The sequence below is a fragment of the Balaenoptera acutorostrata genome, chromosome 11 (assembly GCF_949987535.1).
Source record: "Balaenoptera acutorostrata chromosome 11, mBalAcu1.1, whole genome shotgun sequence".
In the NCBI taxonomy this organism is placed as follows: Eukaryota; Metazoa; Chordata; class Mammalia; order Artiodactyla; family Balaenopteridae; genus Balaenoptera; species Balaenoptera acutorostrata.
This window is the reverse complement of record NC_080074.1, coordinates 16,552,099-16,569,814: the sequence shown is the minus strand read 5'-3', so window position 1 is coordinate 16,569,814 and position 17,716 is coordinate 16,552,099. Positions and strand designations below refer to the sequence as shown.

Sequence of the window (17,716 nt, the reverse complement as noted above, 5' to 3'; positions counted from 1 at the left end):
TTCCTGGAAGAATGAGTGTTTATAGCAGTATTTAAGGCAGAAGGTATTTTTTTGCCCAGAACAAGTTTGGAAATAATAGATAGCATCAGCTAGCATTTTTGCTGCCTGCTTTTCCTAATTAGGGAAATGTATTGATTCTCCTGTAGAAATGGACAAAATCCACAATATTTAATAATGAGTTTAATAATGATGTTGGACTTTAAACTTAGTGCAAATAATTACGGCTTAAGTGTTCCGCCCCCCCTTCAAAAGTGCTAAGAGTTTAATAAACATCCATTTGTTCATTAAATATGCACCAGCTAACTGTCATTGTCTGCACTCTGCTGGGTCCTCAGGTAAGTAGAAGACACTTAAGACATTGCTTGTTTGGCTACATTCTCCTCATTCTTCACTTAGGAAAAGAAGTAGGGATATTAAAATGTTAATCTTTGTCTTAGCATGACTGTTTATCAGTGTTAAGATCAGAGCTTCTCTCTTTCTTATAAATGGACCATACTTGTGTCCCGTTAAATCTTGGACTGTTGCTAAATGATTATCCAGTTTGAGTATTGTGAAAGAAAGGCAGGACATACTGGAGCAAACCAGAAATACATTTAAGGTTTAGATCCTGGGTTAAAGAGGGGCAGGGAAGGATTGGCATGTAACTGGTATTTGTTGAATACCTACCAGGTGCCAGGTCCTGTGATAGGTGATTTCATTTGTTAGTCCTGCATTCCGAAAAACGACCTCTGTTAATTAGACTGCTTATATCAGGTACTACCATAATTGGAAACATTATCTCATTTAATTGTTTTTTTGAACTAAAAAGTTTTTAGTTTAATCCAAATAATATTTATACTTGGTAGCAAATCAAATAGTACATAAGAACATTTGATACAAAGCAGGAGTCTTCCTCCCTACCCTTCCCCATCCCTAGTCCCATTCCTGACCTTGTAACCAGTTCTGTTATTTCTTCTGGTTATTACATCCATAACTTTAAATGCTATGCTTATACCTTTTTTTCTTGCTACATCAATTTTAGACAACTATTTTTTGACTCCTAATATAGAAGGTGTGGATTGGTTTATCTGTATCATTCACTTTCCTTCTCCCTTCCTCTTCCAAATTTTGTTTCTTATTTTTATTTCTTCTTTTGGTTACTCTGGTAATTTTAATATTCTTAAAAAAAATTTTTTTTAATATTCTTATATATTAGTCAGTGTCTTTTTTCTTTATTTAAATATTAAAATGAGGACTTTTTTTTTCTGGGTTTTTTGTTTTTGTTTTTTTTTGGCCATGCCTCGAGGCATGTGGGATCTTAGTTCCCCAACCAGGGGAAACTAAGGGATTGAACCCACACCCCCTGCAATGGAATTACGGAGTCTTAACCACTGGACCACCAGGGAAGTCCCTCAAATGAGGATATTTCTGCCCTACCTTCCCATTATGATTTCTTTTTTAACCTATGAGTTACTTAGAAGACTGTTTTTAAATTTGCAAATTGGTGCTTTACATCAAGTTTTGGAACTTTGTGGAGACCTGTTTCTTTTCATACATGTTTCATGTGTGTTTGGAAGCAAGGGGTATTCTCCAGTTGTTGTGTCACTATGTTTTTCTTTTCGATCAAGCTTGTTAATTGTGTTGTTTAGATATTGTGTCTTCACTGATTTTTTGATTTGTTTTAATAAGTACTAGGAGAGATGTGTTAAAATCCCCCACTACGGTTTACTGAGCTCTGACCGCCACAGCAACAGTCAGCTCTACCCACCACCAGAGCCTCCCATCAAGCCTCTTAGATAGCCTCAACCACCAGAGGGCAGACAACAGAAGCAAGAAAAACTACAATCCTGCAGCCTGTGGACCAAAAACCACAGTTACAGAAAGACAGAGAAGATGAAAAGGCAGAGGGCTATGTACCAGATGAAGGAACAAGAAAAAACCCCAGAAAAACAACTAAATGAAGTGGAGATAGGCAACCTTCCAGAAAAAGAATTCAGAATAATGATAGTGAAGATGATCCAGGACCTCGGAATAAGAATGGAGGCAAAGATTGAGAAGATGCAAGAAATGATTAACAAAGACCTAGAAGAATTAAAGAACAAACAAACAGAGATGACCAATACAATAACTGAAATGAAAACTACACTAGAAGGAATCAATAGCAGAATAACTGAGGCAGAAGAACGGATAAGTGACCTGGAAGACAGAATGGTGGAATTCACTGCTGCGGAACAGACTAAAGAAAAAAGAATAAAAAGAAATGAAGACAGCCTAAGAGACCTCTGGGACAACATTAAACGCAACAACATTCGCATTATAGGGGTCCCAGAAGGAGAAGAGAGAGAGAAAGGACCAGAGAAAATATTTGAAGAGATTATAATCGAAAACTTCCCTAACATGGGAAAGGAAATAGCCACCCAAGTCCAGGAAGCGCAGAGAGTCCCATACAGAATAAACCCAAGGAGAAACACGCCGAGACACATAGTAATCAAAGTGGCAAAAATTAAAGACAAAGAAAAATTATTGAAAGCAGCAAGGGAAAAACGACAAATAACATACAAGGGAACCCCCATAAGGTTAACAGCTGATTTCTCAGCAGAAACTCTGCAAGCCAGAAGGGAGTGGCATGAAATACTTAAAGTGATGAAAGGGAAGAACCTACAACCAAGATTACTCTACCCAGCAAGGATCTCATTTAGATTTGATGGAGAAATCAAAAGCTTTACAGACAAGCAAAAGCTAAGAGAATTCAGCACCACCAAACCAGCTCTACAACAAATGCTAAAGGAACTTCTCTAAGTGGGAAACACAAGAGAAGAAAAGGACCTACAAAAACAAACCCAAAACAATTAAGAAAATGGTCATAGGAACATACATATCGATAATTACCTTAAACGTGAATGGATTAAATGCCCCAACCAAAAGACATAGACTGGCTGAATGGATACAAAAACAAGACCCATATATATGCTGTCTACAAGAGACCCACTTCAGACCTAGGGACACATACAGACTGAAAGTGAGGGGATGGAAAAAGATATTCCATGCAAATGGAAATCAAAAGAAAGCTGGAGTAGCTATACTCATATCAGATAAAATAGACTTTAAAATAAAGAATGTTACAAGAGACAAGGAAGGACACTACGTAATGATCCAGGGATCAATCCAAGAAGAAGATATAACAATTATAAATATATATGCACCCAACATAGGAGCACCTCAATACATAAGGCAACTGCTAACAGCTCTAAAAGAGGAAATCGACAGTAACACAATAATAGTGGGGGACTTTAACACCTCACTTACACCAATGGACAGATCATCCAAAATGAAAATAAATAAGGAAACAGAAGCTTTAAATGACACAATAGACCAGATAGATTTAATTGATATATATAGGACATTCCATCCAAAAACGGCAGATTACACGTTCTTCTCAAGTGCACACGGAACATTCTCCAGGATAGATCACATCTTGGGTCACAAATCAAGCCTCAGTAAATTTAAGAAAATTGAAATCATATCAAGCATCTTTTCTGACCACAACGCTATGAGATTAGAAATGAATTACAGGGAAAAAAACGTAAAAAAGACAAACACATGGAGGCTAAACAATACGTTACTAAATAACCAAGAGATCACTGAAGAAATCAAACAGGAAATAAAAAAATACCTAGAGACAAATGACAATGAAAACACGACGACCCAAAACCTATGGGATGCAGCAAAAGCGGTTCTAAGAGGGAAGTTTATAGCTATACAAGCCTACCTAAAGAAACAAGAAAAATCTCAAGTAAACAATCTAACTTTACACCTAAAGAAACTAGAGAAAGAAGAACAAACAAAACCCAAAGTTAGCAGAAGGAAAGAAATCATAAAGATCAGAGCAGAAATAAATGAAATAGAAACAAAGAAAACAATAGCAAAGATCAATAAAACTAAAAGTTGGTTCTTTGAGAAGATAAACAAAATTGATAAGCCATTAGCCAGACTCATCAAGAAAAAGAGGGAGAGGACTCAAATCAATAAAATCAGAAATGAAAAAGGAGAAGTTACAACAGACACCGCAGAAATACAAAACATCCTAAGAGACTACTACAAGCAACTTTATGCCAATAAAATGGACGACCTGGAAGAAATGGACAAATTCTTAGAAAGGTATAACCTTCCAAGACTGAACCAGGAAGAAACACAAAATATGAACAGACCAATCACAAGTAATGAAATTGAAACTGTGATTAAAAATCTTCCAACAAACAAAAGTCCAGGACCAGATGGCTTCACAGGTGAATTCTATCAAACATTTAGAGAAGAGCTAACACCCATCCTTCTCAAACTCTTCCAAAAAATTGCAGAGGAAGGAACTCTCCCAAACTCATTCTATGAGGCCACCATCACCCTGATACCAAAACCAGACAAAGACACTACAAAAAAAGAAAATTACAGACCAATATCACTGATGAATATAGATGCAAAAATCCTCAACAAAATACTAGCAAACAGAATCCAACAACACATTAAAAGGATCATACACCACGATCAAGTGGGATTTATCCCAGGGATGCAAGGATTCTTCAATATACGCAAATCAATCAATGTGATACACCATATTAACAAATTGAAGAATAAAAACCATATGATCATCTCAATAGATGCAGAAAAAGCTTTTGACAAAATTCAACACCCATTTATGATAAAAACTCTCCAGAAAGTGGGCATAGAGGGAACCTACCTCAACATAATAAAGGCCATATATGACAAACCCACAGCAAACATCATTCTCAATGGTGAAAAACTGAAAGCATTTCCGCTAAGATCAGGAACGAGACAAGGATGTCCACTCTCACCACTATTATTCAACATAGTTCTGGAAGTCCTAGCCACGGCAATCAGAGAAGAAAAAGAAATAAAAGGAATACAAATTGGAAAAGAAGAAGTAAAACTGTCACTGTTTGCGGATGACATGATACTATACATAGAGAATCCTAAAACTGCCACCAGAAAACTGCTAGAGCTAATTAATGAATATGGTAAAGTTGCAGGTTACAAAATTAATGCACAGAAATCTCTTGCATTCCTATACACTAATGATGAAAAATCTGAAAGAGAAATTATGGAAACACTCCCATTTACCATTGCAACAAAAAGAATAAAATACCTAGGAATAAACCTACCTAGGGAGACAAAAGACCTGTATGCAGAAAACTATAAGACACTGATGAAAGAAATTAAAGACGATACCAACAGATGGAGAGATATACCATGTTCTTGGATTGGAAGAATCAACATTGTGAAAATGAGTATACTACCCAAAGCAATCTACAGATTCAATGCAATCCCTATCAAATTACCAATGGCATTTTTTACGAAGCTAGAACAAATCATCTTAAAATTTGTATGGAGACACAAAAGACCCCGAATAGCCAAAGCAGTCTTGAGGCAAAAAAATGGAGCTGGAGGAATCAGACTCCCTGACTTCAGACTATACTACAAAGCTACAGTAATCAAGACAATATGGTACTGGCACAAAAACAGAAACATAGATCAATGGAACAAGATAGAAAGCCCAGAGATTAACCCACGCACCTATGGTCAACTAATCTGTGACAAAGGAGGCAAAGATATACAATGGAGAAAAGACAGTCTCTTCAATAAGTGGTGCTGGGAAAACTGGACAGCCACATGTAAAAGAATGAAATTAGAATACTCCCTAACACCATACACAAAAATAAACTCAAAATGGATTAGAGACCTAAATATAAGACTGGACACTATAAAACTCTTAGAGGAAAACATAGGAAGAACACTCTTTGACATAAATCACAGCAAGATCTTTTTCGATCCACCTCCTAGAGTAATGGAAATAAAAACAAAAATAAACAAGTGGGACCTAATGAAACTTCAAAGCTTTTGCACAGCAAAGGAAACCATAAACAAGACGAAAAGACAACCCTCAGAATGGGAGAAAATATTTGCAAATGAATCAACGGACAAAGGATTAATCTCCAAAATATATAAACAGCTCATTCAGCTCAATATCAAAGAAACAAACACCCCAATCCAAAAATGGGCAGAAGACCTAAATAGACATTTCTCCAAAGAAGACATACAGACGGCCACGAAGCACATGAAAAGATGCTCAACATCACTAATTATTAGAGAAATGCAAATCAAAACTACAATGAGGTATCACCTCACTCCTGTTAGAATGGGCATCATCAGAAAATCTACAAACAACAAATGCTGGAGAGGGTGTGGAGAAAAGGGAACCCTCTTGCACTGTTGGTGGGAATGTAAATTGATACAGCCACTATGGAGAACAATATGGAGGTTCCTTAAAAAACTAAAAATAGAATTACCATATGACCCAGCAATCCCACTACTGGGCATATACCCAGAGAAAACCGTAATTCAAAAAGACACGTGCACCCGAATGTTCATTGCAGCACTATTTACAATAGCCAGGTCATGGAAGCAACCTAAATGCCCATCAACAGACGAATGGATAAAGAAGTTGTGGTACATATATACGATGGAATATTATTCAGCCATAAAAAGGAACGAAATTGAGTCATTTGTTGAGAAGTGGATGGATCTAGAGACTGTCATACAGAGTGAAGTAAGTCAGAAAGAGAAAAACAAATATCGTATGTTAATGCATGTATGTGGAACGTAGAAAAATGGTACAGATGAGCCAGTTTGCAGGGCAGAAGTTGAGACACAGATGTAGAGAATGGACATATGGACACCAAGGGGGGAAAACTGCGATGAGGTGGGGATGGTGATGTGCTGAATTGGGCGATTGGGATTGACATGTATACACTGATGTGTATAAAACTGATGCCTAATAAGAACCTGCAGTATAAAAAAACAAACAAAACAACTAATACTAAACTTTCATTGGGTTATTTGTATGGAAATATGTTAATATAAATGTTTCAGACATTACATGAAATTTCTAAAAATCTTATATTTGTATTTGTATGGAAATATGTATGGAAATATGTTAATATAAATGTTTCAGACAGTACATGAACTTTCTAAAAATCTTATATTTGTATTTGTATGGAAATATGTTAATATAAATGTTTCAGACATTACATGAAATTTCTAAAAATCTTATATTTGTATTTGTATGGAAATATGTATGGAAATATGTTAATATAAATGTTTCAGACATTACATGAAATTTCTAAAAAAAAAAAAAAAAAAAAAAAAAAAAAAAAAAAATCCCCCACTACGGTGATGGATTTGTCCATTTTTCTTTATGTTTTTGTGTATTTTTGCTTTTTGAAGTTGTGATATTAGGTGCATGGAAGTTTTGAATTGTTAGGTCTTCCTGGTGAATTGAACCTTTCGTTATTGAATATTAGGCATTTATCTTTATCTCTTGTAATATTGTTTTGCATTAAAATTTATTTCGTGTGCTCTTACTATAGCCACATCTGCTTTCTCTTGGTTATTTTCTGCCATATCATTTTTTTTATACTTTTCTTTTTATCTTTATGGCCTTACGTTTTAGGTATGTTTGAAATAAACTGCATATGGCTAGATTTTAAAAAAATTATCTGAGAATGTAGTTCATTTATATTTATTATATGTTACAGATATATGTGGATATACTTCTGTCAACTTATTTTGCATTTTTAATCTGTCCAGCTTTTCATTTCAGTTTTTCTCTTTTTGCCTTTAGGGTTCATGGAAGTTTTTTTTCTCTACTCTCTCCCAGCTGATTTGAAAGTCATGTACAGTAGTTCTGGTTGCTTATGCTTACCTTAGAAATTTTGAATTGCATATTTTACGAAGTTTGAAAATAATATGTTTATTCTTGTGGAAAGGTCATGGACCTTTGAAAGCTTTAACTTGGATCAAATCGACCCTCCTGATATACATGCTTTTGTTATGCATTTTAGTTCTAGCTTGTTTTGTCTTTTTTAACCCATATATTAGAAATTATCTTAGAGCTAATATTTGTTTTTACTTACCCACATTATTTACCATTTTCTTTGTTCACTATACATTTTTGCATGTCAGACTTTCTTCAACATTTGTTTTTCATCTTCCTGAAGTATTATCTTTTAGAAAATCTTTTTTTTTTGGCTGCACCGCACAGCTTGTGGGATCTTAGTTCCCTGACCAGGGATTGAACCCACACCCTCGGTAGTGAAAGTGCAGAGTCCTAACCACTGGACCGCCAGGGAATTCCCTAGAAATTCTTTTAGTGAGGGTTCATTAGTAGTAACTTCTTTGTTTTTGTCTGAAAATATCTTTGTATCAACTTCATTCTAAATGGTGACTTAACAGAATACACAAATCTAGGTTGACAGTCACTGGCCTATCACTGCACTGTCGTCTGTTAATTGCATGTGTGAAGTTATCCGTCCATCCAACTATCGTTCCCTTCCTTTAAAGGCAGGTTACCTGCCATTACCTCTGGCTGGGTTTTAAATCTTCTCTTTGTCTTTGATGTTTTGCATCTTGATTATGATGTGGCTTTCTTTTTATTTATTCTGCATAGATATTGTGTGGTTTATGCTTTCATACATTTTTTAGAAGTTCACAGCCATTGTTTCTTTGAATAAAACTTCTCACACATTCTGTGTATTCTCGCTGTGTAGAAATCTGATGAGACATACATGAGGCCTTCTCACTCTCTCCTTCCAGGACTCTGAAACCCTCATATCTTTATCTCTGTCTCTAAAATACATTCTTAATAATTTCTTCAGATCTCTTTTTCAGTTCAGTAATTCTGTCTTCAGCAGCATCAAATCTACTACTCAGCCCACTCCTAGATTTTTAAGTTAAGGCTTACATTTCTCATTTCTAGAAGTTTTGCTTAGTTCTTTTTCAAAATTGCCTGATTAGTTTTGATAGTCTCTTGTTCCTTACACTTTGATTCATTGTGCTGTTTCTACCTAAGGGGAGTCACTTTGTTTACCACAAATGAAGTGTTGCTGCCATTTGTGACTTTCGCTCAGGCTTGTCTGCAAAGTTTAAGGAAACCACACATTTGAGTTTTTGTTATCTGTACCAGAAGAGCAGTGTGCCTGAGGAAATACTTCATTTCACTTGGCTCTTTCATGCAATACCATCCCTCCGCCTTTCCTAGCATGTCAAACAGGGATGCAGACCCCTTGGTGATGTGTGCAGTGCCCAGTATGTATTCTTTTCAGCTTTTTTACCAGTGACAACCTGTATGTGACATTGTCTTTGTTTTATTTTAAACAGAATGCCCATAATGCTACGTAGTTCAAACTGTGTTCTTACAGGAAAAACACCAGCAGAATTTGCCAAACTGAATGAATGTCCTTTAGATCCAGGTATGTGTGATTTCTTGGATTTGTGCCCCCTTCCTTTTTCTTTTTTTTCTTTTGCTTTTGTTTTGCTCTTGCTGTTGTTTTACCACTTTTCCTCAGAAACAATACCAGCCTTTCTGCTTTATAGTCAACTTGGGTAAAACTTTGCAAACCATTGAGAAATTTGGTTCCAACTTTATTCTGTTGGTCTGTATTTTTACAAGATACACCGTTTGCTCTTTTATTTCAAGTTTAAAACTTTAATACCCCAAGTTCTGATTTATTGCTATGGTTTATCAGGCTTTCCTTTGTCTCTTTGCTCAGTGATTTCTTTTGGCATGCTTAAAATTTCAAGAGTAATCTCACAAAGTTCCTTGTCTACCTCATCTGAAAAGTCACAAGTAGCTCACTTCAGGCTGTTTTAAATGCCGTATAGGGGCAAAAAATGAAAGTCTTCTGTTTAAATTTTTTAAAGTTATATTTTTGTACTTATTTCTAGGCAGTATTTTTTTTAAGTTTCAAGCTTAGCACTTAACAGAAAGTTCTTTTAATTCCTTAATTCATGTTTCACATTGATTTAGTTTATAGTTGCTCTAATTTAATTCCTTTAAATTTGCGTTGATGTAGAATCCCAGAAGGTTTTGGAAAGAGGTTAACAAAGAACATGACTTTATTAGAAACAGGATTTTGCATAAGTCAAATATATTGCCTTCTTTTTGCTTATATCCTGAAGGTAAAATGAAGTCTCACTTTATCCTGTTCTGAATTGTGTGCAAAAGTATGTCATAATGTTTTACAAGTTTTATTGAATATCGAATGTTATTTTGGAAACCTAATCTTAATCTGCCATTGTCAATGATTTGTTAGAAAACTAAGAACAAATTTTAGCTTATATTGAAGATTGTCAGTTAATTTTGTGCTTATAAAATCTGAAGACTAATTTATTTAACATTTTTTTCATTCACCTCTCATATATGTCAGCTGCTGGTGATCCATAGACCAATAAGATACGTTCCTTGTCTTCAAGAAGCTTATCATCTTGTGGTTCATTTGTATAAAATCATGTGCTGAGACTATTACCCATTCGTAAAACAATATTGACACACCCCTTCGATCTGAGTGATGGCCAGCACCGTGAGGTGATGGAAGAGTGATCAGGAGATCACTGCCATTACTAAATCACACTGTTGGAAGGATAGCTGGTGACGCCTTTCTTGTTTCCCTTGGGCAGGGGGCTACTTCATTGTTAAAGGAGTAGAAAAAGTTATTCTTATCCAAGAGCAGCTGTCTAAGAACAGGATCATCGTGGAGGCTGACAGAAAAGGGGCCGTGGGTGCTTCAGTTACCAGGTATGGATGGCAGGGATGGTGTTCTTAAGAAATATTGATCATTCCATTAGTGTCAGATGATTATCGTTCAATACGGAGGTAGCCAGTTATTTCTCTCCAGTAACAGGCAGTGTAATAGTTAACCTATCTGCATTCAATTAATTGTGTAAGTCTGTAAGCATAGAGTATTGATTTAAAGTTTCCAGTGATGAAAGTGTGAGACATTGCTCAAAAGGCCATTAGTTATTTTATTCAAGTTGAACTTTACGTTAATCTATAGCATTAAAGGAACTTTTAAAAAAGAAATTAAAAAAACCACTCTTTAGTTTTTCATGTGCCTTTTCAGTCTTTCACCATTTTACGTATGTATGCCTACGCTGATATAATCAGAGACTATTTTATACTTAGTGAATTGTATATCATGTACTTAACATTGTATTGTTAGTTTTCTAGGCCAACCTCCTTCATAGTGTACTCATTTTTCTACAACAGTATCCCTTATATCACTCCTGTAACTTCTTTTCTCTGATTTATTATTATGTAATTTGAAATTTGGATGTTAATGAGTTCTGGGAGTAAAAAAATGTGGCATAGTTAAAATGTCAGTATGCAGTAGAGTTTCTCTTCTGACAACCTACAGTGAACTGCTTAGCTTAGAGTTTCTGCATTTTTCTTTCTGGTGGAGAGGCAGCTAACAATAGTGTCCATTTATTGAGCAGTTACTAGGAGCCAGGCAGTGTACTAGGTGCTTTATATATATTTAATTGTCACCTCAGCCCTCCAAGATAAGTGCTGTTATTTCCATCTGAGTAACAGGCCTTGAGCACAGGGTGACATCGATCATGAGGAAGCCAGCATTTGAATCCAGATCTAATAATTCTGCAACCCACATCTTCCTGTTGTACGCAGCTTTTGAAGCCAGGGCAATCAGGATTTGAATCCCACAGTTGTTTACTAGCTATGAGCTAGTTGGGGGAGTAGTTACTTAGCTTCTCTAAGCCTTGGTTTCCTCATACGTGATTTGGGGGCAACACTTCGAAATAAGTGTTGGTATGTAGGAGATTAGAGCTAGTGTAAGTAGAGTGAGTAACAGTGCACACAGCATGTAGTGGGTGATCAGTATGTGTTATTATTGTGGTTGATTAAAACTTGGAAATGTTTTTAAATCCACTAGGAAAATTACAGCTAACAGAGATCAATAGAAGGAGATTCCTTAGTTTCTTTTGGCTTCACTGTATACCAAAATTGTAGGTATATTTTATTGGATTATTAGTTTAAAAACTCATAGTATTTATTCATTTCCGTGTAGTTTTCCCATTATAGTGTAGGCTCATTTTGAAGTTTTTCATTTCAAATGTATAAAATTGATCAGAAATATATCCCACACTAGATCAAAGCAATTCAGGTAGAATCAAAGTGAAGTAGGTCAAAATGAATTGGTGATTGTCACTCATTCACGCACAAAACTTCCACCATAATCTCAAAGCTAAAGAAACAATTCTAGTGTTTTAAAACGTTGATGGAAGTGGCGGTGGAGGCAGGAGAGGAGTTGTGTAAAAAGACACGTATTTGGAAGGACCTTATTGATCATTGCTGATCAATTGAATCTTATTGATTGGTGGCCATTTGCTACTGCATGTTAACTAGCTTGGAACTAAATGGGGATGTAGTTCAACCAACTTGTGTTTCCTTACAGCTCTACCCATGAGAAAAAAAGCAGAACCAATATGGCTGTGAAACAAGGACGATTTTATTTGAGACATAATACTTTGTCAGAAGATATACCCATTGTCATCATATTTAAGGTGAGGCTGCAGGTATCTACTGAAAATTATAAAGAATTCTTTTTATGGTTTATTTTCATATGTAATTAGAAATTTGGAGCGTAAGGAGTTCTAGGAGTAAAAAGATTTGTGGCATAGAGAAGCTCTCAGTATTTAAAATTGAAAGCTAATAAGACTGGGGTTCAGGTACTTTTAAAAGTAGTGATCTATTTTGTTTTTTTTTAATAGATACATAATAAAGAATTCCAAAGGTACAAAAGGGTATATAGTGATTAGTAAGCCTCCCACCCACCTGTACCTAACCGCAGTTATCCTACCAAAGGATACCACTGCTACTGGTTACCTGTGCATCTCTCTAGAGGTAGTCTGTGCATATACAGCACATGAGTATGCAGTAGGTTTCTTCTCTGCTTTTTTTACTTACATACATTGCACACTATTTTGCACTTAGCTTGTTTTCTTTTTTGTAACTTACATCTTGGAGATAGTGTTATATTAGTTCATACAGAGCTACCATGTTCTTTTTTTTTAAATAAATAAATTTATTTATTTATTTATTTATTTATTTATTTATTTATTTATGGCTGTGTTGGGTCTTTGTTGCTGCGCGCGGGCTTTCTCTAGTTGTGGTGAGTGGGGGCTACTCTTCATTGCGGTGTGCGGGCTTCTCATTGAGGTGGCTTCTCTTGTTGCGGAGCACGGGCTCTAGGCACGCGGGCTTCAGTAGTTGTGGCACGTGGACTCAGTAGTTGTGGCTCGCGGGCTCTATAGTGCAGGCTCAGTATAGTGCAGGCTAAGCACAGGCTTAGTTGCTCCGTGGCATGTGGGACATGGGCTCAAACCCATGTCCCCTGCATTGGCAGGTGGATTCTTAACCACTGCGCCACTAGGGAAGCCCTACCATGTTCTTTTTAACAAAGGGTTCCATTTATGGGTGTACCATAATTTATTTAACCATTCCCTTATCAGTGGACATATACAGCTCTTGCTATTACAAAGCTGCTGTAATATTTTATACAGGGCAAGGATATCTGTAGGCTAAGTTTCTAGCAGTGGAATTTTCTAGGTCAGAGAGTATGGACCAAGTTTTTTGTTCTTTTTTATGGGCTTCAGGATTCTGGTGAATTTCTTCATAAACACAAATCTTTAAAGCTGATTTATCTTGTTTGTGAATTGTTGACTTAGAACCCAAAAGACATTTTCCCACAGAAATAATGTTTAAATGGTATAGTCTTCTCAGATAATTGTGGCCCATTTAGCCTGCTCTGCGACTTAAATATACATATTCTATGAATGGTTATTTGTAGTATTAGTCGTTAATCAAACAGAAAAATAGTCAGCATTATGTGATACAGTTGATGCTCAGTAATTGCAGATTCTGTATTTGGCAATTCTCCTACTTGCTAAAATTTATTTGTAACCCCCAAATCATCACATGTGGTGATTTTACCATTATTCACAGACACGTGCAGGCACAGAGCAGCGAAAAATTCGAGTCACCAGACTCGTACATTCCCAGCTGAGATCAAACATGGGGATACCATACCTTCTCATTTCAGCTCTCGTACTACAAACAAATGCCCGTTTTGCAATCTATTTGGTGCCATGTTTTTCAAATTTTTGTGCTTTTTGTAAGCGATCTTTTTGTTTAAAATGGGCCCAGGCATGGTGCTGACGTGCTGTGTAGTGTTTCTAATCACAAGAAGGCTGCAGTGTGCCTTCCGGGGGAAAATGTGTGTGTTAGATAAGCTTCATTCAGGAATGAGTTACAGTGCTGCTGAACACAGTCGCAGTGTTAATGAGTCCACGATGATGTATATTAAATAAGGTGTCTTTAAACAGAACACACGTAAAACAAGGTTCTGCATTGATCAGTTGAAGAAAATGTAACCAGAGGCTCACAAGAACCTAACTCTGCATTTCTCCTGGGAACAGTGTTTCACTGTTCACTAACTCAGTGTTTGCAGCAACTTTGTAGAACATGAGGTATATGGGTATAAAATGAATCTTGACAGCTAGGTTGATTGAAATAAAGAGCTCAGGTTATTTGAGGAATTACTGAAAGATACTGGGTAATTCAGATAATTTTAGAGGTTGATAAGCTGTCAGTTGTTCATAGGTATTGAATGGATATTGACAAGTCAGGTTCATTAACTCGGGACATATCCATATTCTAAAAGCAATTACAAGAAGGAGGTTGTAGGAAATTTTTTTAATGCTTAGTATAGCTTAATGTGCTTTTGAGTTCTCTAAGTGAGATGATGCCATTTATTTTCTTTTTAGGATGATGATGATGACCATAATAGCAGTACCATTATATGGAGGGGGCCAGAGAGAATTCTTAAATTTACTTTTTTATTACCTTTCTTCAAAGTTTATATTTTTTGTAATTATAATTTTTGTAAAAGGCAAAGTAATTTTGTCTTTTTTTATAGGGATCCCACAGTGCTCAGCGCAGTATCTTGTGTACATAGTGGGATTTAGTGGATAAAGAAAACTTTATCCATGTAAAATTACCTCTCCAGCAGAGGGCAGTATGTTACCATGCATCAGAAGGACTTTTACGGATGATTTCAATGCTTAAAGGTGCATAGGACTGCTTTCCTTAGACCAGAAATTATAAATTAATTATAATGCAGATAATCTTATATCACTCATATGGAAAATGGGTCACTAGACACATGCATGCCTTAAAACCAGAAAATCTTTATTAAATACTTTTTTTGACTAGTTGACAAAAGTTTGATAAGACAGTTTCATCTGTCAAATTTGTTTAATATTATTTTGTAAATGTATACATATATTTATAGCTGACTTATTAAATCCTTTTTAGAATGGGGCTATAAATTAACAGTGTGCATTTTTATGTAGCCAGTAGTTGAGATTTCAAACTTCTCCCTTTCTGATGATAAAATAGTCCTTGCGTTGTGAAAATTCAGAAAGCCACTAAAAAGTATAAGTACTTTTTTGGATATATTTTTTTCAAGACCTTTTTTCCTTTGCTTTTGTAATATACACATTGATTTTATTTTATTTTTTTCATTTAACAGTGAATTGTGACTAGCTTTTCTCATCTATTAATAAAATGCACATCATTATTTTTAGTAGGTGTTGTATAGAATTCGTGTATGTGGTATAATCTATTAAGCAAATTCCTATAGTGTGACATTTATGTATCGTTTTGTTCCCCTAAGTTTTCACTCTTATACACAACTCTGGGGATCCTTGTACATACATGTTTGTGCATGTTGCTGATTATTTTGTGAGACTTAATTCCTGGGCGTGGGATTATATATATTTTTTAAAACTTGGTGCATGTCATTAAATTTTTCTCCCAAAACATATTCATTACATTTTAATCAGCAGTATATACGAATTAAAATAAATATTTAGAAATTTTCAGTTCAAATAAATTAATTAAATTCATTGGTCACGCATAGTCACTTTTTTTGGTCTCCCACAATAGGGATGTTTTAGTAAACTTGTTTGATAACCACTATTGAGACTTTCCCATCTGGGAGGGAGCATAGAATATTGGTATCTTAGAATCAGACTGATCTAGGTTGATGTCCAGCCTCTCCACTTATTAGCTATGTGTCCTTGGGCAGATTTCCCAATCTTCCTGAGTCTTGGATAACTATATCTAGTTAGTTATCCAAGTGAGCATTTCACCTAAGGGGGTTGTTTGAAGAGCAAATGAGATAATATATATTTTGAACAGTAGACTGCGTAGAAAGACAATGCTATTTCTTTTTACTGAGTTCTTACACATTTAATGTCAGAAGCCCCGGAAAATAAAGTAGGATAGGAGAAAAGTCACATCATTTCTCTTTTTGTGTTGTGTGGCCCTAACACAGACCTTGACAGTCATTAGGACTTGATGGTTGTTGATTGTAGCCAACAATTGGCTAAAAGTGACAGAAGCAGCAGGGTTTCCAGACTCCATGCTGAGTCTGAATATGACGGATAAAGCTTTTAAGGCCTAGATCAGCCTTATTAATGGACTTGAATCACTACAGACGTTCTCCTGCCCATGAATCTTCCCTACTTTACATTTGTATCCCTCAGTATTCAACAGTTGCACTATGATGGCATCTGTAGTCTGAAAATTTTTATGGAAAAGAGGACAAATATAAGGGTGTTGGGCATTGTATTATATTGAAATTTTTGATCTTTAAAGAGAAAAAAATTACAAAGTTAAAGTGGGCCATCACAATTCTTTTATTATCTGCTAGGACTGCTTTTGGTAATGATAGGTTGACTTCTGTCTACTTTAAAGAAAAATTCGTGATTTCTGAATGTTAGATATTTTAAGAACTTACCCGTTCCCTTCTTCACGTAATGTATTTCAGCATGTCACCGTTAGCTTACATATCATTCTATTCTGCTCATTAGTAGTCTTCTTTCTGTCTGTAAAAATCACACTTTTAGTCACACTTAGTGGATATCCAAGGAGAAGACTTCCTGCCACTTTTTAAAGAGCACCTCCCCTTATTTTTATTCTTATTGCTGATCGCCAGACTGGGTAACCTGCTGAAACGTATTATCTCTGCTATTTTTTCATAAGGTTATTGAATGGCATTCACTTTTGACTTACTAGTTAGGTGAAATGATTTCCGATATCTGGAGTACAAAGAGTTCCATATAAAGCTAGTTTTCAGATGTCTGAATTATGTCTGTAAAGCAAAGTGGTTGGGCATTTTGCTGTCATTTCCATAGCAATATGTCATTTATTTGTAGCTGTGACTTCCAAAGGCTAAATAGTCATAAAGTCAGTTCCACCTCTGGAGCTGGAGCACGGTTGATAACCTGACTGAGTTATCACCCTGTATTTCAGTGATCTGATATAGGAAGAGTTTAGGCCTTTTAGAGCAAAGCTTTGCCACTGATCATTCTTTCTGCACATATGGTGTCATTTACCGTGTGCTTGGCATATCTTTGCTTCATAACTTAGAAATATTTAGTAGGCCTAAACAAGCAGTCTGTTTAGATTCATGTTAGGCCACTCGAGAGTTTTGTACAATTATAAAATTACTGCCTAGATCAGCAGCAGGACAACTTGAAGTGGCAATCCATATGTCAAATAAGGAAGGACTTTTTCATTATTAAACACCAAAAGAGGCAATCAAGTATATAGCCTTTTTTACTTGGAGATTACTGAACTAAACAGTATTAAGGTAATATAGGTGGCATTCAGATGATTTAGATGTTAACTTGCCTAAAGAAAGGGGGCTCAACCAGAAAGCCACTGCCATTTCAACTCTAGGATTCTATTTATGTTTTAGTGAGACTTTTTCCTGTTGCTTGGTTTGCCATCTGTCCTGTAGAG

At 35.7% G+C, this 17,716-nt stretch overlaps 1 protein-coding gene across 1 annotated transcript in view; it reads left to right on the top strand.

Moving 5' to 3' along the window:
• Positions 1 to 17,716, top strand: part of POLR3B (RNA polymerase III subunit B) — a 117,975-nt gene that overhangs the window by 13,229 nt on the left and 87,030 nt on the right. Inside the window, exons 7-9 of the mRNA XM_007165735.3 lie at positions 9,208 to 9,299; positions 10,507 to 10,624; positions 12,300 to 12,408. Coding sequence (XP_007165797.2) covers positions 9,208 to 9,299; positions 10,507 to 10,624; positions 12,300 to 12,408 — 319 coding nt within the window. The remainder of the gene's footprint in view (positions 1 to 9,207; positions 9,300 to 10,506; positions 10,625 to 12,299; positions 12,409 to 17,716) is intronic.